Below are 20576 nucleotides of genomic sequence, written 5' to 3'. Positions count from 1 at the left end.
ATCTCTACCAGACGGGCAGGCAAAGAGGCCCCTCCCCAACAGCCCTGCCCTGTGCTGGAGGGGCCTTATCACCTCATTACCTCATAGCAATATACTGCCTCATGGTGCAGTGGTTAAACCGCTGTACTGCAGCCAAAACTGTGCTCATGACCTGGGGTTCAATCCCAGGTAGCCGGCTCAAGGTTGACTCAGCCTTCTGTCCTTCTGAGGTCAGTAAAATGAGTACCCAGCTCGCTGGAGGGGGGGCAATGTGTAGCCTGCATAATTAACTTGTAAACCGCCCAGAGAGTGCTTGAAGCGGTATGGGGCGGTATATAAGCAACACGCTTTGCTTTTTGCTTTTTGTATTCAGCCAAACAGGAAATATTCAAGACAAATTTCTAATTAAAACCTCTATAGCCTTCAGTTGTAAATGCATCATGACTGTAAATGGCTCATACATTTATTTCCGCAGATAGAGCTGTTGTTCTTAATAATAATTCTCTCAATTGAAAAGTGAATGTTTGCCTAATGGATGCAGTGGCCAAAATCCTGTTGTGTAGCATAAGCAAAGTCATAAATTTTGGTTCATTCCTTGCTGATAAATAACGACTCCTGTTGTGATTCTTGGGACCGCGTGCATATGCATCAAGCCAGCATGTGCAAGTACCCTCAGAGAATTGCAGAGGTGGCTCTTTATCTATCAGCAATGAATGGATCAAAACATGCAATCTTGCTTATGTTACACAACAGGCTTTCAGCCAGTGCTTCATCCATAGTTCAAGATACAATAGCATGCTTCCATCAGATCCCTTTGCTTATGCCTTCCCTCTTGGGTTTCACCTGTGTGCCTGGAAAACTTGCTTTAAAAGGCTGGAGTGGGAGGATGAGAATGTCTTGATTTCTCCAGCATTGGTATCCAGTATCCAAAATAATTTGATTTTGCCCACTGGCTTCCACTATGCGCAATATTCCTGAAACATGGATGCCAAGCCATTCAAGACGTTCAGTACATTTCTGATCCACGTGAAAGTGACTCTTGACTTTGGGGTCTAGTTTCCCATTTTTCCAGAGTCTTGTGTTTGTCAGACATCTCCTGATTCAAAGTTGTGTCCACCTTATAAAACATACTACCTTTTTGTCTCTTCAAAACTGCGAACTAATAGGCTTTACACTGATCTTGAATTGATGTAAACTACCTCTCCATTCCATTTAAACAGTTAGATTAGGCTCCATTAAGCTTAAAATAACAGAGAGTACATTGTGGGATAATTGTGGTAATAATTTAAAAAGGGATCCACGGGGGGCGTATAATGTCTTTTGGTGCTTTAATAAATCAGCTGTTAACTGCTACTAATCGCCATCAAGTTGATGCATCCAGATTTGCCAAGCATAAACATATGCCTTCTACATCTGTTGTAAGTCGAATTATACTTTCCTTGAAAGGGTCACCTAGTTCTCTATAGCTGTGTAGGGAAAATAGCTGTTATGTACAGACATGTACTTAATTTCCTTAACTGATATATCCATTTCTAAATGATCTCTGTGGTGCTGGCAAGAATCAGGCAGTTCAGCCATCTTAATATTGAGTCAGAGAGTTAATTAAGATGTTAATAGGAAGGAAGGAAGGAAGGAAGGAAGGAAGGAAGGAAGGAAGGAAGGAAGGAAGGAAGGAAGGAAGGAAGGAAGGAAGGAAGGAAGGAAGGAAGGAAGGAAGGAAGGAAGGAAGGAAGGAAGGAAGGAAGGACTGTTTACCCTCTTTCAATGCTAAACTTTTATTCTGGTACCTAGGTGGGGACATGCTGGAAATGTGCCCAAATACCCATATGACTCTGATACTTTCTGCTCTCTCCACTCCCTTTCTTTTTTTTTAATTTCTTTCTGTTAATCTAGACAATCTATGATTTAATTTTCCAACATTCCAAAAATTAATGTACCCGTATTTTTCGCTCCATAAGACGCACCTTTCCATAAGACGCACTGATTTTTTAGGAGAAGAAAACAGGAAAATATAATCTGTTTTCTTCGCTCCATAAGATGCACAGACTTTCCACCCCCCTGTTTTGTGGGAAAAAAGTGAGTCTTATGGTGCAAAAAATACAGTATGTTTATAACCACATCTGTTCCACACCTTGAGGTAGAAAGCCAAGCAGAGTGCTGTCTCTTTCTGTGCTCTCCTAGCACAGCTGATCAGTGGATCTCATCATAAGACCAGTGCCCGGGAAGTTCGTGTTAATGCTGCCCCCCCCACCAAATCAGTTAAGCTTTGTAGTGGTGGACAAGGCTCATGTTGTTTACCTGGACAGAACAGGTGTGTTTCTCACAACAGGGAAAGCATCAGTTTTGTGAGACATGATTTTAGACTGGAAAATGGCACACACAGAACATTTGCTAATTCTGCAGTGTGACATCAACATCCCGGGCTTTTCTGCTGCTTCTTTAAAAAGAAATACCGTATTTTTCTCACCATAAGACGCACTTTTTTCCCACAAAACAGGAGGGTGGAAATATTACTCATCCTTGGAATGAATTTGTCCTGTATTTTGTGTTTAGCTTTTCTGGGTATTCATGGTATTTACTATTAGTATGTAGAATAAATGAATAAATACAGACTTCAATTTTATATCCAAAAGGTGTAGTACTTGTTCTGGAAGAGGCAACAAGACCTGTCTTACCTGCCGGGGAGAGAAAAAGTTGCTCCACTTTATTCAGCTGACAATAACTTGGTATGTGCTCTTCTTTCCTTTGTTGCTGTTATTGTCAAAAATTGACAAATATGCTAAAGGCTTCTAAAACACAGAATTCTATGTAATAAATATACAGTTATAGCAAGTTTTTCTTTCTCTTATAGATGCTAGAGGGATGTGGCATTAAAAAGCAATTGGTTTCTGGCCATTGTCTCTAAAGGAAATCATATCTAATTTCTCAACCTAATTTCTGCAGTTTGCTGCCACTTTCCAGTAGAACACATGACAGTTACTTCATAAGTGTGGATTGTGAAAGATTCCTGTCTTAGTTTTATGTACCTAAAGGGCTTTCTGACATAAATAGAAGCTGATGGGAAAACCCAACAGTCATCTCAGACAAATATATCCAAAATCCCACAAGTATGGCAAGACATTACTTCTCTATGCCACGGAAGAATCATCTCTCTAGAAAAACAATGTAATAATGAATGTGATGAAGTTGTATAATATGCATTTTTCATAACATGCAAATATGGATAACTAGTAGTATTTGCATATTATTTGCATAACGGGCACACTGCGCAACTTGGATTTGGAGAAGTGGAATATGGGATGCTTATATAGCAGGACAGTAACTACGGCATCGTCTCCTCAGGATTATTCTGGTCACGGTTGCTTGTATTTCCAAAATGATGATGTCACAGTGAGGCCATGCTATGAGGAACTCTTAACTACAAACTGACTGCATTCAAGCTCCATTAACCTCTTTTGGGTTCGTTGTGGATTTTTCTCTATTTCTGTGGCAAGTTCTGAATCAATTCATTCTCAGCCATCCTCTTTCTTCTTTACCATGTGACCATTTCTCCCCCCCCCTCCTTCCTTGTAACTTCTGGATAGCTCAGTAGTTTAAGTTTCTGGCTGCGGATTACATTCCTCGCTGTGCCTCCTTGACAAGGGCTGAGCTTGAAGACCAGCAGGGTCCCTTCCAGCTCTGCAGTTCTAAATTATTCTATTACTGACTGATAAACTCTAATTTAGATCACAGGGCACCGATCGGTATCTCCATAGTCTCAAAAGCACCTGGCACATATTTTGGGCTCAGTAAATGTTTAAGACTAACTGTAGGAGTGAAAGAAAAAGAGAATGAATAGCAAATATTTTATACCAGCACTGGGATTTTAATTTCCAGATAGACAATCAGATGCTCTTGGAGCAAATAATCTGGGATTAACCAGGTGAGTAGTGGAGTTATTACACGTTAGTGCCCTATCAATCATTATCTGTATGTTAGATTCATGGATCAAGCAGGGGGGAATTTACATCAAGATCTTCCTCCTTCTTTGGTCAGCTTTCTTCGTAAAATAACAGCTCTTTCTCCCAACATATTAAAGCTATTCAATCAAGTGTAATATAATCACACACACACACACAAAAAAAAAACAAAACAAAAACTGACTGCAGCTGTCAAATATATCAACTGGAATACTGCTTCCACAACACACTGAATGTATATAGTAGAGATTACTGGTCCTCTATAAGTTTTAGGCAGCAATAATAAACAAATTTAGAAAGGAGTTAGCCCCATTGAAGCTGTCACTCTTATTTCTAAATAAACATGCATAGGATTATGCCATAAAACTGAGAACTAAAATTACATTTTGCAGACACATTTAAAAAATACATTTCACTGTCATCAGCATGGTAAATACCATACTTTCTTTCTCCCAAGTACAGAAATATTAGGCCAGGTGCAAAATGTAATTTAATTCATTGTTCAGGAAATAAATTAGTGGAACAAATCAGTGTCATACCTACACACTGAATAAACATGAGTTTAGCTTCAAATAGTCACAAATAAACTCCAAGAATTCCTGCTGCTCTTCGCCAGGGAGACAAATTCTAACTTCTTTTGTCCCAAGAAAAATGATAAAAGTGAAGATTTTCTCTTTTTTTTCTGGGTGTAGGGCATTTTGCATAATTTGGAACTTGGCTTTTGTGCATTGCTGAAAAATGTGCATTATTAAAAAATGTGGTAAATGTGGCCTTTTTGTGTATACTAGCAAAAGTGGCAGCATATGATTGGTTATTTCTTCTTTTTCTTTCTCATCACTCAGTCTGCCTTTTTGCACTTGTGTCTCCTACGTGTGTGTAAGGGAAAGGCAACGGGCTTGTCAGTATTATTCTTATACTGGAAGTGAAAATACTGTTGGGAGCTGGAAAATTTTCAACAGACTGTTGTGACAAGAAATGTGACTGGCAGCCATATTCCTAGATGAAGTGTCAGTAACCTCTCATGTAGTGTTCTGGATCCTTCTCACTTTGCAGGAAGAACAATGTATTTGAATTCATTTTTGAGCACCAGATGAACTTTCCAAGAGAACTACTCAATAAAACTATGGGAGAGAACATATTTAAAGATGAAAACACGCAGGTGGGTACAATACACCCCCTTGGGGCAGAATCTGTGGTTACTTTCACATAAGTCCTTAGTGTCTTCCTTCCCTTTAATAAGCAAAGACTTAAGTGAAGAATTATTAGAAATGCATGAATTACTGAAAATTCTGTGATTCTTTTATTACCTTATGCTGCTTCTTCTATCCTGCTTTCTTAGCTGTTTCTAAATACCTCTACCAATTCCAGCTGTACATTGAACACAAGTATTTTCTTTATGTCATGTTTGTATTTGCTTCTGATATAAAGATTTCCACAGGAGGCTAGTAAATAAGAGATGGGAGGAGGCCATTTCATTTAAATGGGCAACATCTTTTATTAATTATAAAAAGGGGGCTCTCCATAGCAAAATGTATACTGCTCACCTAGATAGATCCCATCCCTTCACGCAGATGCAGAGCTACACCAAGCTGAAGGGTGGTTGGAAATAATTCCCATCACATTATTTTCCTGAATGAACTGCCGTGGTTGTCGCCACACCCTTTCACAGCCAACATCCCATAACTGCTGAGGAGGGCCTGTGTGGATCACCTTTGTAATGGCCCAGTGGCTTTGTACAGGTGATCTCAGATGTACTCCATCTCTTATGTTCAAGTCCTACAGGTTGAAAGGAAGCTTGCTTCACCAAAAAGATATCTCAGCCACTCATGAAAACCTATTGGAGACTTACCCAAGAAATTCCATACTAATTAGATGAGAAGTGGTCAGCTTGGTGGGGTTGGGATACTCAGCCAAATACTCACATCTAACCTCCCTTGCAAGCCCAATTTTCCATAGCTCAGGAGGTTGTAGGTGGCTCCATGGGGACAGGCACTGTAAAAAAATGTCCATAGGAGCAACATGGTATCCTTTTGCTTACCCCTGAACAAGGCCAACACTACCCTAATCAGCCATGAATGATGTGATTGAAATATCTAAAGTGACATAGGCAAACTCTTCCCCTCCAGTTAATGGCCAGTGTAAGCCAGAAGACACAAAATGCTTATATAGTCCACAAGTGGTTATCTCATATTGAACTAAGGAAGGGCAGGTGAGGGCCACATCTCACTGACAACAGAGAACAGATAAGATATTTTATTTATTTATTTATTTATTTTATTTCTATCCCGCCTATCTGGACATACTAGACCACTCTAATTTGACATCCCACCTCTTCTTTTCTGAACATACTCCCTTCCTTGCTTGCAAATGGACTATCATTTCACCACCCACCCATTTGAGGAGGAGTGACCATGAATTTGTGGGGTCTCTAGAGGGTATTCAGGTCATACCTACAGGTTGCCCCAAGCCACCTCCCAGCTGACCCATAAAAACATATTGAAATGTTTTTCAAATGCATGTTTGTTCTTGTTAGAAGAGATACATATGAAAGCATAATGGCAATATTGTATACTAAAGACTAGTTTAAGTGAAGCTCGGCTCTTATGTGCCCATTCATTAAAATTTGTAAGTCTGTGCTTTGAAGGAGCTGATGATTCAGTGTTTTCCATATAGGTATCAACAATTCCAGAATTACAAAGGCAAAAAGCTCCCCACTCCTTCCAGTACTTTCACATCCATCATGTTCATAAATCTTATGTATATATTATGTCAATTATATGAAATTGGAACATGCAAACTTACTTTGCAGCTCCCAATACAGTGGTGCCTTGCTTAACAATTGCCTCGTTAAATGATGAAACTGCTTGACGATGAAGTTTTTGCAATCGCTTTTGCGATTGCAAAACGATGTTCCTATGGGGAAAATTATCTTAATGATGATCAGTTCCCTGCTTTGGGAACCGATTTTTTGCTAAATGATGTTTCTGAAACAGCTGATCAGCAGTTCTAAAATGGCCGCCCGCTGTGCAAAATGGCTCCCCGCTGTGTTTTCAGGACAAATTCCCCGCTTTACAGGCAGCGAAAATGACCGCCCATATGGAGGATCTTCGCTGGACGGTGAGTTTTCAGCCCATTGGAACGCATTGAACTGGTTTCAATGCATTTCAATGGACTTTTTCGTTTTGCAAAACTATGTTTTCGCAAGACAGCAATTTTCGCGGAATGAATTAACATCGTCTTGCGAGGCACCACTGTATGCTTTTCATGTGGCTTTTGCAGCTGAGCAAATCCCCTACAACTGATAAAATGGATGGACAAGCTTAGAATGGGAAAGTGACTAATAATAGCAGGCTAGTTCTGATTTTGTCTTACTGTACAATGCATTATGCACAACACCATGGTAGATTGTGGGAAAAGAATCATTACTTTAACTCATGTGTTAACTTAGTGTCTTAATAAAAGCCAGGCAGGGGTGGATGAATGGGTGGTATACTTGAAAAGGAGAGGGATAAAAGACAGCACAAATGACTTTGTGGAACAGAGCAAATAGTCTTTGTCTTTTAAATTTCAGGTATATCCTCTCATTGATTTTCCTTACCCTGAGATCGCTCTGGCATCACAAAGAGCTATTGCAGAGCATAATGCCTCCTTCACCAGCACATCTCACATCCTGCAGCAGGTATATTCAACTGGCATTTACATGTGCTGTTTCTTTCAACATTTTTGCCCTCATAAAATCCTGAAACCCGAGTGAATTATGAGAGAAGCCATCCAATCTACCTGCCTATCTATGGCAAAGAGATTCGTGTGAAAGGTCCCCAGGATGATCCCTGTGGAGATCTGGAGACACTATGGGCCCAACAAGATGTGGTCTAGGAGATCCATAGCTGTGAATGGAATTGTTTTGTTTCTAATCAACTAATTAATTAGGGAAGCCTAGGTTCCTCTTTGACGTACTGGGGGTCCATTTTGTAGCTTCCATCTTTTGTGGTGGCTGTCCAACTCCTAGCAGCTTGTTAGCAATGTTTTGTCTGCTCTTTGGTTGTTAAGCACTTTCCTCAGACAGCAGATTTGTTAAGCACCTTCCTCAGACAGTTTCCTCAGAGAAGCAGCAAATTGATAGTGATTTAATTTGTTAAAAGGTAAAGGTAAAGGTTCCCCTTGACAATTTTTGTCCAGTCGTGTCCAACTCTAGGGGGCGGCGCTCATCCCGCTCTTCAAGCCATAGATCCAGTGTTTGTCCGAAGACAATCTTTCCGTGGTCACATGGCCAGTGTGATTTAGACACGGAACGCTGTTTACCTTCCCACCGAGATGGTACCTATTTATCTACTCGCATTTGCATGCTTTCGAACCGCTAGGTTGGCGGGAGCTGGGACAGGCGACGGGTGCTCATTCCGTCGCGTGGATTCGATCTTACGACTGCTTGGTCTTCTGACCCTGCAGCACAGGCTTCTGCGGTTTAGCCCACAGCGCCACCACGTCCCAATTTAATTTGTTAACATTATGCTTTTGCTGCTAGAGAAACACTGAGATGTGTGAGAGACTTCCTGTCTCTTGTTCCAAAGTAATATGACTTATTCTGGACTGAGAATGAAAAATTTGTTTTTAAGGACTAATGCTCCCCAAAATCCCTTTGTAGTTTTGAGTATTGTGCACCTTGAGCTAGGTGGCTAGGTTAGGGGACATTTGCTACTCAGCTTCAAACAGAAAAGTATCTTGGGTTGGTATTTCCCCTCTTAGCACTGCTACTAGTTCTGTAAAGAAACAAAAGAGAAGTCAAAAAGTTGAAAATTTTATCCTCAGTCTATAATGAATACAGTGAATAATGGAGGCACACTGAATAATCAATTAGAGCTGTAGCTGGTTAAACTCCCCCCCCCAATTAACTTAATTGGAGTTTGAAGCTCTGACATATGGAACAGAGTATGAAAAATTAGAACAGTCATCAGCTTGAATCTTGTTCCAATTAGAATCTTGCTAGTTATTCTCAAACAAACCTTCATTGGCCTATCTACATAACAGTTATGACATTAAGCTGAACAAGATGCTATTTTGGAGTTCCTTAGAGGATGTTCAGCTTACAATAAGAGACCTCTAATGAAGCTAAAACATCAAGTCCAATGAAAGGCACATGAGAATAAGAACATCATGGAATGCTTGCAAAATGTGGTTAGATTGAGGCAAATCTCAAAAGTGGGCTAAGAGCAGGGAAAAAGCTGGGGGGTGGGAAACAAATGCCCCCTTCAACCTAATCTAAATAACAACAAAAGGAAATATATATATATAAGCAAGGCTTCTCCCTGACAATAGATTTGGGTCACATGAGACAATGTGTTCTCGATTCATTGAAACATGAACTTCGTGAGGGCAGTGAATTATTTGGTAGTTAGATCTCCTTTACTTTCCACAAAGCATGACCACTTCAGAACATTTGTGTCCAATACCACTCATCTAGGCATATGGGCAGAAGACTGAGACATTGACATAATCCAAGTTTAGTCTGTAGAGAGAAATATTGGCCACTGCACAGCTTGATATCTGATGAACAGAATGTTTGAAGGGTTTGAAGGGAAATTACATTTCCTGTAATCTATAGAAAATTCCTGTAACTTCCTCTAAGCAATACAGTACTGTAAAATCTCCAAAGTAGGTTAATGTATCTCTTACATTAAATCTAATAATTTGATATGGACTTTACTTTTTGGCCAGGGATGTAAAGACTACACTAAATTCTTCATTATAATTGATTTAGGCAGTCTCAACTTGATGAGAAGCGTCAATGAGGAATTCCCAACCTCCATGGGATTTCTCCCTTTAGGCAAAAGGGGAACAAGAAGTGCTATTTTGTTTAAATATCAGGCTCTCCATAATTTATGCAAAATGTCCGTGCTAAACTTATACCCTTTCCCTTTGAGAAGCAAATCTCTCACACACGTGCAAAACAACCACAGAATGATTGCTGCTGTTAAGATTGCCCTCTGCAAAGCTTGTAATCTTTAAACATCCATCAACTCCTGCCATTTCATGCAGAGTGCCTTGTTTGCATTAAAGCACTATTTTACACAATTTTGCTCAATTTGCAAAAAATTGCTTTTCTTCCACGTTCTCCTATGCTACAAATCCCTTGCTTGTGAGAAGTATAATGTTGCATTTCCCCATCACCACAAGCAACAACAAGTGGGGAATTGCATTCCTAACCTTGAAATCCTTGATTTCTACTTAACTTAAAAAATTGTACTGTAAATACAATATAATATATACACATGACAATGGAAGCCTATGGCAGTAGTACAATATCTTGAAACTGGGCATAAAATCCCAGTGCCAATATACATCTATTTGCACTTCTGATTTGAACTATAGCTTTGTTTAATCAAATAGGCTGGCTTGAGAGTTCCTGCTGCCTGAGGCAAAAGACAAGATGGTGCCCCTTACCGATTTTGGGTACAAAGCTTAACCATATTGGCAGCTGAATCCTACTCCAATAGTGGGGTAAGGAACACATCCTCTGCTATACTTGAGAGATGCAAGTTATCTTCAGCAGAACATACATCTCTGTCTGCCCTGATATCATTACATTTCATGCTCACCACCAACGGCCACTTGAGGTGGTTGCCTCACTCTGCCTAATGTTAAATCCAACTTCAGTTCTTTAGTGACCTGAGTGGATAATTATGCTTCTCATACTTCTCATGAGAAGTATAATTATCCACTCAGGTCACTAAAGACACAAAGTTAAGTTGAACCAGAGCACAAATTCTACCTCCATGGTTATAATCCCTTCTGAAACATAGTGCTGCTCCATGGATACTCTTGCTAAGAAAGCAACTATGCTGTTCTGCCTCACCACTGGTTTCATTGGCCTATGAACAAATGGGAAGGGACTCTTGGGCAGCTAAGATTCACAATTATATTGAATCTGGGTTACTCCCCACCCTACCTCCCCACAGGAGGGGATATGAGGTTGCCTGAGAAGATATTATTAAAAGATTATAGACTGTTGATATCCAGACCACCACTCCAATAGGATATACAAAGCTTTTGGAAAGCTGCTCCCCATATTTGTCCGTTATTAGTTTACATGAGCTGAGACAACTGCTAGCTAAATGCAGATTGAACTTGTTACAGTTGTAAGAGATTCAGGGAAGTTATATAGATCAACATGCTATAGGTAGATATTGCCAGCAGGGTAACTTTCCTAACAGAATGCCCTCTGTATGCTGATTTGCAGGATCAGTAGCGTAAACCCTTAATAACAGGGATCAGGAAAAATGCTTCTTTATGTAGTTTTACATCTGCTGGCTGGCACAGACTACTACTGTATATGCTGTGTAGGACTGCTAAACTTTAAAAATGAACTATGGAAAGATGGAACTCATTGCCTGTTTCCCAAGCTCTTTAAGTTAATTTCACAACTTGATACTTGTTTGAGAATACTTATTTTACGTTTTTCTGATTGTTTATACGTATTCATATTAGATGCTGAATACTATCTTTTAAGAGTGATTTAATTTCTGTTTATGCACACAGGCTGATTGGCTATGAAGCAATAAAGTAATCGTATAAGTATACTTCTCATGGCATAACAGAATTCTCAACTGATAGTCATCTGTAGTAATTCTTTGTAACCAATAGTAATTAGTGTAGCATAATTGCTGAGGCATTGTCTTTCAGTTGTTCTGTAAAAAAGGCGGTAGTGTGGCAGGTAGCTGAAGGTGAACCGAATGTTTTCAAAGAGCTTGCTGTAGCATTTTCATTTTAGCACCAGGTGGCAGAATAGCAATGTGTTATTAACCTAGCTGGTTCACTTCTGTATTCCTCAAAAGTTCTAGCCTCACTGTGAAAAACATTCCATAGTCAAGTATTCTTTTAAAAAAATTATTGATTTGCAACATGTTTGCATCCAGTAAATAAACACATTATCTCTGGAGCTATGAAACAACCAACCCACCATGTTTGAGAGATTCCTTAATTACCAAAACAACACTTGGCATATGGGCATAAGTGTTCTAGAATTTCACATTCACTAGCCCAGCAAACTTTGTAATCATAATTAGGACAGCAAGAATGCAATTTGAATATGAGTGTCTCATTCAGCTTGGATGCATGATTTGCCTAACTGGAGATGGAAGGATGAGCAGATTTAATTCTCCTTTTTTCTTTTCTTTGCTATTCCATCTTGGTAATGCTCTCTTTAAATTAATTGTTTTAAATTGAAATTGTAATTTTATGATTTTATATATTTTTATACTGTTCTGTTTTATTTTGTAAGCCACCCCGAGTAGACATGGTCTAGAGGGGTGGGGTAAAAATCAAATAAATAAATAAATAAGTAAATAATTTGGGGGGGGGAACGGAAATGATGGGTTTGCATTTGGGACTATATGGAATAGATTTCAGGCTATCTTGGAGATGCTAATAAGTTAACTAAGATTGTCATTATCCAGTAATTTATTGCAAATTGAACTGGTCCAGAAAGCTTTGTATATGGAGTTCATATATTTTAATCTGCTCATAAAGTGACAAAATTCCAGGAGTTCATACTATTGGAGATTTCAGAAAAGAGTCCCTGTGTGTTCCCAAATATAATGCAATTTCCATACTAAATAGAGAGTTCATATTAAGGCTACCAGCAGTTGCAATATCTAACCATATATTTTAGGCATCTTCCATTTCTGGTAATTTTACAGCAGCTTTGCATCCTACACATCTCAGCATATTTATTCAGGTGGGTGAGTGAGCCCTTCAGTGTTGTTGTTGGAGTGTTTATCTAACTCTATGCTGTGCTAGATAAATCTCATTCTTTCCTCACTGCAGCCTTTAGAAAAGTTTAGAAATTGGATCTGAAAGATTTCATAGACCTACAGATTGAGGTTTGGAGAAGTATGGATGGCTGCAGAAGAGAGGGAAAACTGCCCCCTTCTCATTGTGCATGTCTGTCCACAGACATCCTTCCCTCAATTTAGGCCATTATTAGTAACCCTTGAAGGTTGCAATAGCTTCCCCCTTCTCTTTTTTTCCCATTTGGGAGACGGGGTAAGCAAGGGAGTGTGAAGGAAGCTAAGCTCTGGAAATATTTTCTCATCAGAGATGAGAAGGTTGGGCTAAAAACACCTGGCAAAAGAAATTGATTAGATTCCAATCTGTCTGCAAAAAAAAAATCCATTTTGTATTTCTTGGGACTGACAGAATGAAGTATATTAGGAAAATAGATACACAAATGTGGACTTTAAGAAAAATGACTGCTCAAGTAAGCATTAATTTCTGTGGGAAAGGACAAAAGCCTCATCACTTGATGTGGGATGGGATGAAAATGGCAGTGGGATTGTGAGAAACCCAGTAACAACACTGGCAAATTTTCGTATTCTTAGCCTAAACAACTTTTCTGTTCTGTATGACAGGCCTTATAATACAGTCTCACAATCCTTGGCTAAAAAGAAACAGAATATTGTTTTATATTGGCACAGAGACTTGTTGCAAAGAATTAAACGGAGATGCTTACATGTTCACATTCTAGCAGCCCAGAGTGAATATTCATCCAATCCTAGATGGATACACCTTCAATGTCTTAAGTGTGAGAGATCAAAGAAACATGCAGTTCTGTTCCTCTGTAAGAAACACATTTTCAAGTTAATTAAAAGAATGTTACTAATTCTGTAGTGATGCTCAGACACGCTCATGCAAGCAGACAGTGCTAGACTTCTTTTAAAATGAACTATTTAGCTGTAGAAGAGTTGGGGTGGGGGCTCTTAAGTATCTCTGCCTAGCTTGCTATAGACTGGATTTCCGGGGGAAATTTCCACAGAGGTTTTTCTTGTGTTGTATGAGCCTTGAGAATAGATTCCTGTGACAGCTTTGGAAACTAACAAGCCTATTAAAGCAGAAACTTGAAGTCTGAGTGATTTTTCAGAGATATTATACTTAGGAAAGTCTTGTGCAAATCATTCTAGCTCAGTTCTCCACTAGAGGTCAGAGGGTGGCTTTGCTCCAAATGCAAACTTCCACATGGACACTAGCAACTAGTAGTTTTCAGCTGTGTGTGTGCCTCACAGAGTTAGTGGCTGTGGTGGAAAATTGATCTTTGTTCAAGAGAATAAAGCTAGAAGTGGTAGACTGAAGAGCTTTTCTTTTACACTTTAAAGCAATGGTCTCCAACCTTTTTAACCCCGTGGACCAGTTGGGGAAGGCGGGCATATACATGAAGGAGTGGAAGGCGCTCATGCACAAAGGGCGCTTGGGGCACTCGTGCACATGCACTAAAGGGTGGGGGAGCACTCACACAGGTACAGGCGTGTGCACACATGTGCAAAAGGGCTGTGCGGGGGGAGTGCGGGCAGGAGGGAAGGTCTGTCTCCATGGCCTGGTCTGGCTCAGGCCGTGGACCAGGGGTTGGGGACCTCTGCTTTAAGGGATTGCCCCCGTAGATTCCTGCTACTAAGCAGGAAAGGTCTAAGAAATTAATGACTCTGAAAGGGTACGTTGGAGTTGTATGGTGGCCTTTCCTCTGGCATACTTCAGTTGAGTTGTGGTGTATGTAATCCATCTGGAAAAAAAACTGGGCAAACTGCAGAAGGCAATTTTAAAGCACACACACACATACACACACACACAGAGAGAGAGAGAGAGAGAGAGAGAGAGAGAGAGAAGACTTTTAAAGGAGCCAATAATATTTTTTGCCATGAGGGGTCAAGGCTGACACAATTCATATGTCATGTTCTGTGTATTTCTGCGTGTACTGTGTATTATACTATGCATTTCAAAAGTTATTTAATCAGCACATTAAGTTGAGAAGTTAAACAACTTCCAGTTTAAACACTAAAAGCAACACATTAATCTTCCTATTTCTTATGTGTGAAGTAAATTTCAGATCTGACGTTCCAAGCATTGCCTTAATGGTTGTTGTGGGTTTTTCGGGCTTCTTGGCCGTGTTCTGAAGGTGGGTTCTTCCTAACGTTTTGCCAGTCTCTGTGGCCGGCATCTTCAGAGGACAGCAAACTGTGCACAGTTTGCTGTCCTCTGAAGATGCCGGCCACAGAGACTGGCGAAACGTTAGGAAGAACCACCTTCAGAACACGGCCAAGAAGCCCGAAAAACCCACAACAACCATTAGATCCCGGCCGTGAAAGCCTTCGCGAATACATTGCCTTAATGTTATGATGCTTGATGTTTATTACACTACTAGGAATAAGTTCCAAATGGATACACACATATGAAAATTTTTATTCTGACCCTCTTGGTTTTAATTCCATTCTGTGTCAAGAGTGAAGATTGAAGGTGGGACTAAAGATGTCACTATATTTTTTGTTTCTATGGGGTGGGGCAAGAAGGCAGGCTCCAGTGGTCACAGGGAACAATAATAGGGAAGATGAGTTTCTTTTTTTGTGTGTGAAGTTAGCTCAGAACCAGCCAGTCATGCTGTGCTTGTGCTGCTGAAGAGTCGGCAGATTCATGGCCAGAAACTCAGGTTATCTTGCTTATTTATATAAAGATATATTTTATTGTACCTCTTTGATGTGAAAACAGCAGATGAAACTTGTAAGTGGAAAATGGATAACTAAGGATGAAATTGTATGCTACAAGGATTCTGTCACTACAAAGTGAAATCCATTATTGTCTCTGGGATGTGGTTTGGGCAGATCTCGATGACTGAACAATCATACTTGCAAAAAAGCCTATAGAAGACCTATGACAATATAAAGCAAGGTACTTTGCATACTGTGGGAGGTGTGAAAAAGTTCCATCTGTGACAATCACGCATCTTTCAACACTTGAAATTACCTCTTCTGCTAACAGGTTTTCTGTAATGTACCCATGGCCATGAATTGATACAATTGCAGGCATACTTACTGGTGGAGTAAGATCCATTGGACTCTGTGGGGCTTATTGCTAAGCACTGTCTTTTTCCATGTATAAAATGACATTTTTTCCTAAAATCGTTAAAGAAAAAAATTGAGGGTTGTCTTATACACAGAAGGAGGTGGAGGCAGAGGCGAAGGAGCAGCCATTCTTGGCCACCTCTTGCGGATGCCCATTGACTGCTGCCAGTGCTGCCAGATCGCCTCCTCCGGTGCCACTCGTGGGCTGCCTTTGGGCAGGGGACAAGGTGAGCTGGAGTCGTGGCAGTAGTGCTGGAGGAGGCAATTGGGCAGTATCAGTGGCAGTCAATGGGCAGCCATGAGGGGCAGCCCAGCGTGGCTGCTCCTCTGCCTCCACCACCTCCTGCTCCTGCCTTGTCCCCTGTCTGAAGGGAGTCCACAAGTGGTGCTGGAGGAGGCGATTGGGTGGTGGTGGCAGCAGTCAATGGGCAGCCACGAGGGGTGGTCCAGTGTGGCTGCTCCTTCGCCTCTGCCTCCTCCTCCTGTCCTATTGCCTCTTCCAACACCACATGTGAGTTCCCTTCGGGCAGGGGGCAAGGCAGCGATGTGAGTTGGAGGTGAGCCCCAGCAGTGGTGCTGGAGGAGACAATTGGGTGGTGGCAGCAGCAGGAGATAGAGGCGGAGGAATAGCCACCCTGGGCCACCCCTTGCAGCTGGCCATTGACTGCTCCTCTGCCTCCGGCAAGGGTCAAAATTGGGGGTCGTCTTATACATTGGAGCATCATATATATGGAAAAAGATGGTATTTAAACTACAGTAAATGAAATAATATTTGTTGCAGAAAAGTGTAGCAGCAGTGGGGATTTAGGTGCATATTCATTTTGCATTTGCATTCCGTAAAGCCAACAACCTGTTAATTACACATACAAATGTACAGCAACCTAACAGAAGACTGTACCTATGGACATCAGTGTGTATACTGCATAATCAAAAGTAGAAGATGGAGAAGTTCCATTCTTTCTGTGGAAATGACCAGAAGCAGACTGCTGTATGGATCATGAAGTATTAATGAACAATCATTTTAAACAACCAGGAAAAAAATACAAAAAGTCAATTCCTGTAGTCAAAAGAAAAGCCTAGATAGATAACTCAGCATTTCATATTGTTTTGGTTTCTTCATTCCACAGCGGCAGACTGTTGAGTTAATTCCTGTTACTGAAGTCCATTACTGCTATGCTGAGAAGATGTACCTTTATTATATCTACGGAATGGAGAACAAGGTCCATGCCCTGGACTACCCAGAAAGATATTGCTGTGGTTGTATCATCATCTGACCATGGAAAAAACTGCAAGGAGGAGTTCCGTTATGAAAAAACCTATTCTTATAGCCATGCTATTTACATGTGGATCTCAGAGAAAATATATTTGCCTCTTAGAGGTAGTGATATGTACCTCTGGTTATTTTATGTGCCCAGAGAGGGAATGAGAAGACACAATTATAACCATTAGAATCTCATTTTATGTTAACAATCAGTAATAAATGTCCTAAGGTTTAGTCATCTAAAGTATATTGTCTAGAAAAAGTTATCTTATTTGGTGTATGCCATAGAAACTGGAACAACTGCAGGGAATTCTGGAGTAATATAGATAATACCTATGGTAATGTTTTATGTTGGTTCACTGATATTATTTTCCACACAACTTCAGTTGTTTTGGGATCTGTAGAAGACATCAGTGAAAGCAAGGAAGTTATTAGATACACTCAGAGCCTTTTTACACAATATATAGAAATATGTAGCATGTATTTTATTATCAAAAAGATTATACAAATCCTGACTTGCTAAGTTACATGGAGTTTAAAATACTTTGTCAATAGAGTGCATTATTACCAGTACAAGATCTTCTATGCCAAAGGCAATGGGTACTGTAACAGTTTCTTACTTTCCTTTTCCTGTGCACTACTACAAGATTAAGGAATGGATTGGGTTATAAGGCAGAAAGGAAACATCCTGCCATCTAACTGTGTAGAAATCTAGTAGTTCCACTAGCTGGAGAGCTGTATCTTAAAGAGATCCATTCTCTAGTCCTGTTCTCATGCATCAGTGGCTGAAACTCTGTTGTGTAAGAAACACGACTGTGGAAAGATGACACCATTGATTAGGGAAAAATTTCAGTAATTAAAAATTTCCTATTTCTATCCTATGGTTTTTCTGATGTCTGTGTAATATCTTTCATTGTGTAGAAGCCAAGAAAGCTACAGGACAGAAGAAGGAAGTATTTAATTACAGAAAATCACCACTGGTCAATTATGTTACTGAAAGGAGGAACTCTATCTTGATTATCTGGATATTTCTGTTTCTCTCTATTTCTAGTTCATCAGTAGAAGTTTTTCCACAGAAAATCCACTTTATCTGATTTTTAATGGTGCAATGACCATCATTTTAGGGAAAACATCTTTGGAGATCAACCACTAGAGGGAGGCAATAGCTAAATAAATAAATAAGCAGGCCCTGGCTCCTAAATATCTACTTTTGTTGATTAGTTTGATAGAGAACCTACCAATGTGGAAGGTGGCTCTACAAAATTTTTGTTGGTCTTTATATACGATTTGTGTGTGTGTGTGTGTGTGTGTGTGTGTGTGTTGCACACATGGCCTATTCACATTCTTCTTTCTCAAACATTTGTATGGATATGTCCTGCTTGTTACTGTTTGGAACCACAATATGTGGTTTCAAAGTTATATATAGTGTATAGCATGATGCAAAGTCAAACGATCACTTCAAATTAAATGAAAATCTTGGAGCGATAAGCCAGAAATGGTAAATTCAGAGGTATTTGATGACCCCATTTGCCAAAACGGGGAGACAGTTCTCCCAAGCCGTTCACCAAGAGCCAGCCTGGCATAACAGACTGAGTGTCAGACTAAGACTCAAGTGCTTCTTATCTATGGAAAGTCATTGAGCTTGGCCCTTCCTTGAATATCTCACATATCTCCAAAAAGAGGATTACAATAGTACTAAACTGGAATTTCAGTTTTAAGAGCCACCCACACCAGACAAATGAAAAACTACATTAATGACAACTGTCTCCGGGCTAATTTTGTTTAACTGCCAATATTTCACATGTGAAAATACCAGCTCTCTTGTAACAGCCTGATTTTCACACCTTGTGAATCATTACCAGGTGTCAGTTGGTAGATCCTTGATCTGAAGATAAAGCAGCATTCTTTTGTTTCTAATGCAACAACAGTACAAGTCTTTTATCTAGGGCCGACCTTACTATCACGCACCATAAGGTAAGTATCTCAGACAGCAAATGTTACGAGATTGCTTGTGCTCATGAGATTCCTGGCTGTTTTCATCTCTTGGAGATCAGAGATATGTTTGCCATACATCTCAGTGGTCTGTTCCCTTACCTAGCCCGCCACAATAAAGGAGTGTAGAAAATGTGATAGAAAATCCTACAGCATTGCAAATGTTGGAGGAAAGTCTCACTGTAATTTCAGTCATCTTGTGGAATGGAAGGAACACTGTCTCTCTTCCCCCTCCCCCGCCTTTTCTTCCTTTTTTAAAGTCAGGCACTGTCTTAATCTGACCCTATTGAAGCTTCTATAAACTAGCATCTGAAATTTACTACATTTTTGGCAGATGCCTACTTCCTTCTTTCATAAGTAGAAGACAACACCTCTTTACTACTGTATCTAACACCATAGTCCTATGAGTGTCTGCTTGAATTGGATTTTACCAGGCCTGTTCCCTGGTAAGTGTGTAGGCTTGCAACCGAAACTGTTTTTTCAAACAAACGCATCTGAGCTTGGCACCTTTGATATGTCACTTTGCTTCCTACTGATGAAAATTATCAGGCGTTCTTCATTTTACATTACAGTCTTAATCATATTTACTCAGGAGGCTTACTTCCAAATAACATTTGGAAGGAACATGAGCCGCTAGCTTATTAAACGAGGACAACTTTGATGGAGCTGAAGTTCAATGTGTATTTTATTTCAGAAGCAAAATCCAGCTTTACTAGTTATCTAAAAGTTCATTGGAAGTTGTCTATAAAAACATTTGTTTTGAGGAGATATGATACAGCAGGGCTGATAATAAAGTATCTGAAGTTCAAAGGTACATACTGCGACTTGCAGAGACAGCATCAAAGGTCTGTTTTCTGTTATTTTTGTTTGGCAAATCAGTAAATTTCACAGTCTCTTCACAGAAGATTTAGAGAAATGAAAGTTGGGAGGAGAGTGCATGTATGACAGTAATTTGGCATTCCTTGCAGTCTATCCAAATTTAGCAGTAAATGTTGCTGGATCTGAAGACATTTCAATGTGAAATAAAATATTCTTTTTTAAAAAAGAAGTTGTGATGGTCATCAACTTGAATTCCTTTCTTACCCATATTGTTTTAAATCCAGCTCTATAAAAATGTACTTCAAAAGCCCTAGCAAGGCAATGTATTGGTTGAAATCCCAATGCTTAGAGTAGCACGTTGTCCTACATTAGATCCACTGAATCCACGGGGATTTGGTGGGTCATCTCCATAGGTTCCATTGATTCAAATTGGGCTGCAGTAGTTGAAACTGTCTATGCTAATGCAAATCTCAACTAAGGTACTCCCGTTTGAATGAATGGAACTTACAGAGGACATGACCTACCAAATCTCCATCAATTCAGTGGGCCTAGTGTAGGGCAACATACTATACTAAGCATTGGGGTATCAGCCATTGCAACATGCTGCAGGTAAAGAAAAGTTTTCAACAGTGTGCTATATCTATTTAATTTTATTTAAAATATTTTACCTTTCCTTTCTCCTTGATA

The 20576-nt window shown here is 39.9% G+C and overlaps 1 protein-coding gene across 1 annotated transcript in view; it reads left to right on the top strand.

The window, feature by feature from the left end:
* The window catches only part of SSUH2 (ssu-2 homolog), a 39252-nt gene extending 21940 nt beyond the window's left edge, over positions 1 to 17312 (top strand). Inside the window, exons 9-12 of the mRNA XM_020791422.3 lie at positions 2613 to 2705; positions 4992 to 5097; positions 7510 to 7617; positions 16945 to 17312. Of these exons, the coding sequence (XP_020647081.3) occupies positions 2613 to 2705; positions 4992 to 5097; positions 7510 to 7617; positions 16945 to 17091 (454 nt within the window). The 3' untranslated portion in view covers positions 17092 to 17312. The remainder of the gene's footprint in view (positions 1 to 2612; positions 2706 to 4991; positions 5098 to 7509; positions 7618 to 16944) is intronic.
* The last annotated feature ends 3264 nt before the right edge of the window (positions 17313 to 20576 follow it).

Source organism: Pogona vitticeps, chromosome 2 (genome assembly GCF_051106095.1).
Source record: "Pogona vitticeps strain Pit_001003342236 chromosome 2, PviZW2.1, whole genome shotgun sequence".
NCBI classification, from domain to species: Eukaryota; Metazoa; Chordata; class Lepidosauria; order Squamata; family Agamidae; genus Pogona; species Pogona vitticeps.
The sequence above is the reverse complement of the archived record's forward strand: the minus strand, read 5'-3'. Positions and strand labels throughout refer to the sequence as shown.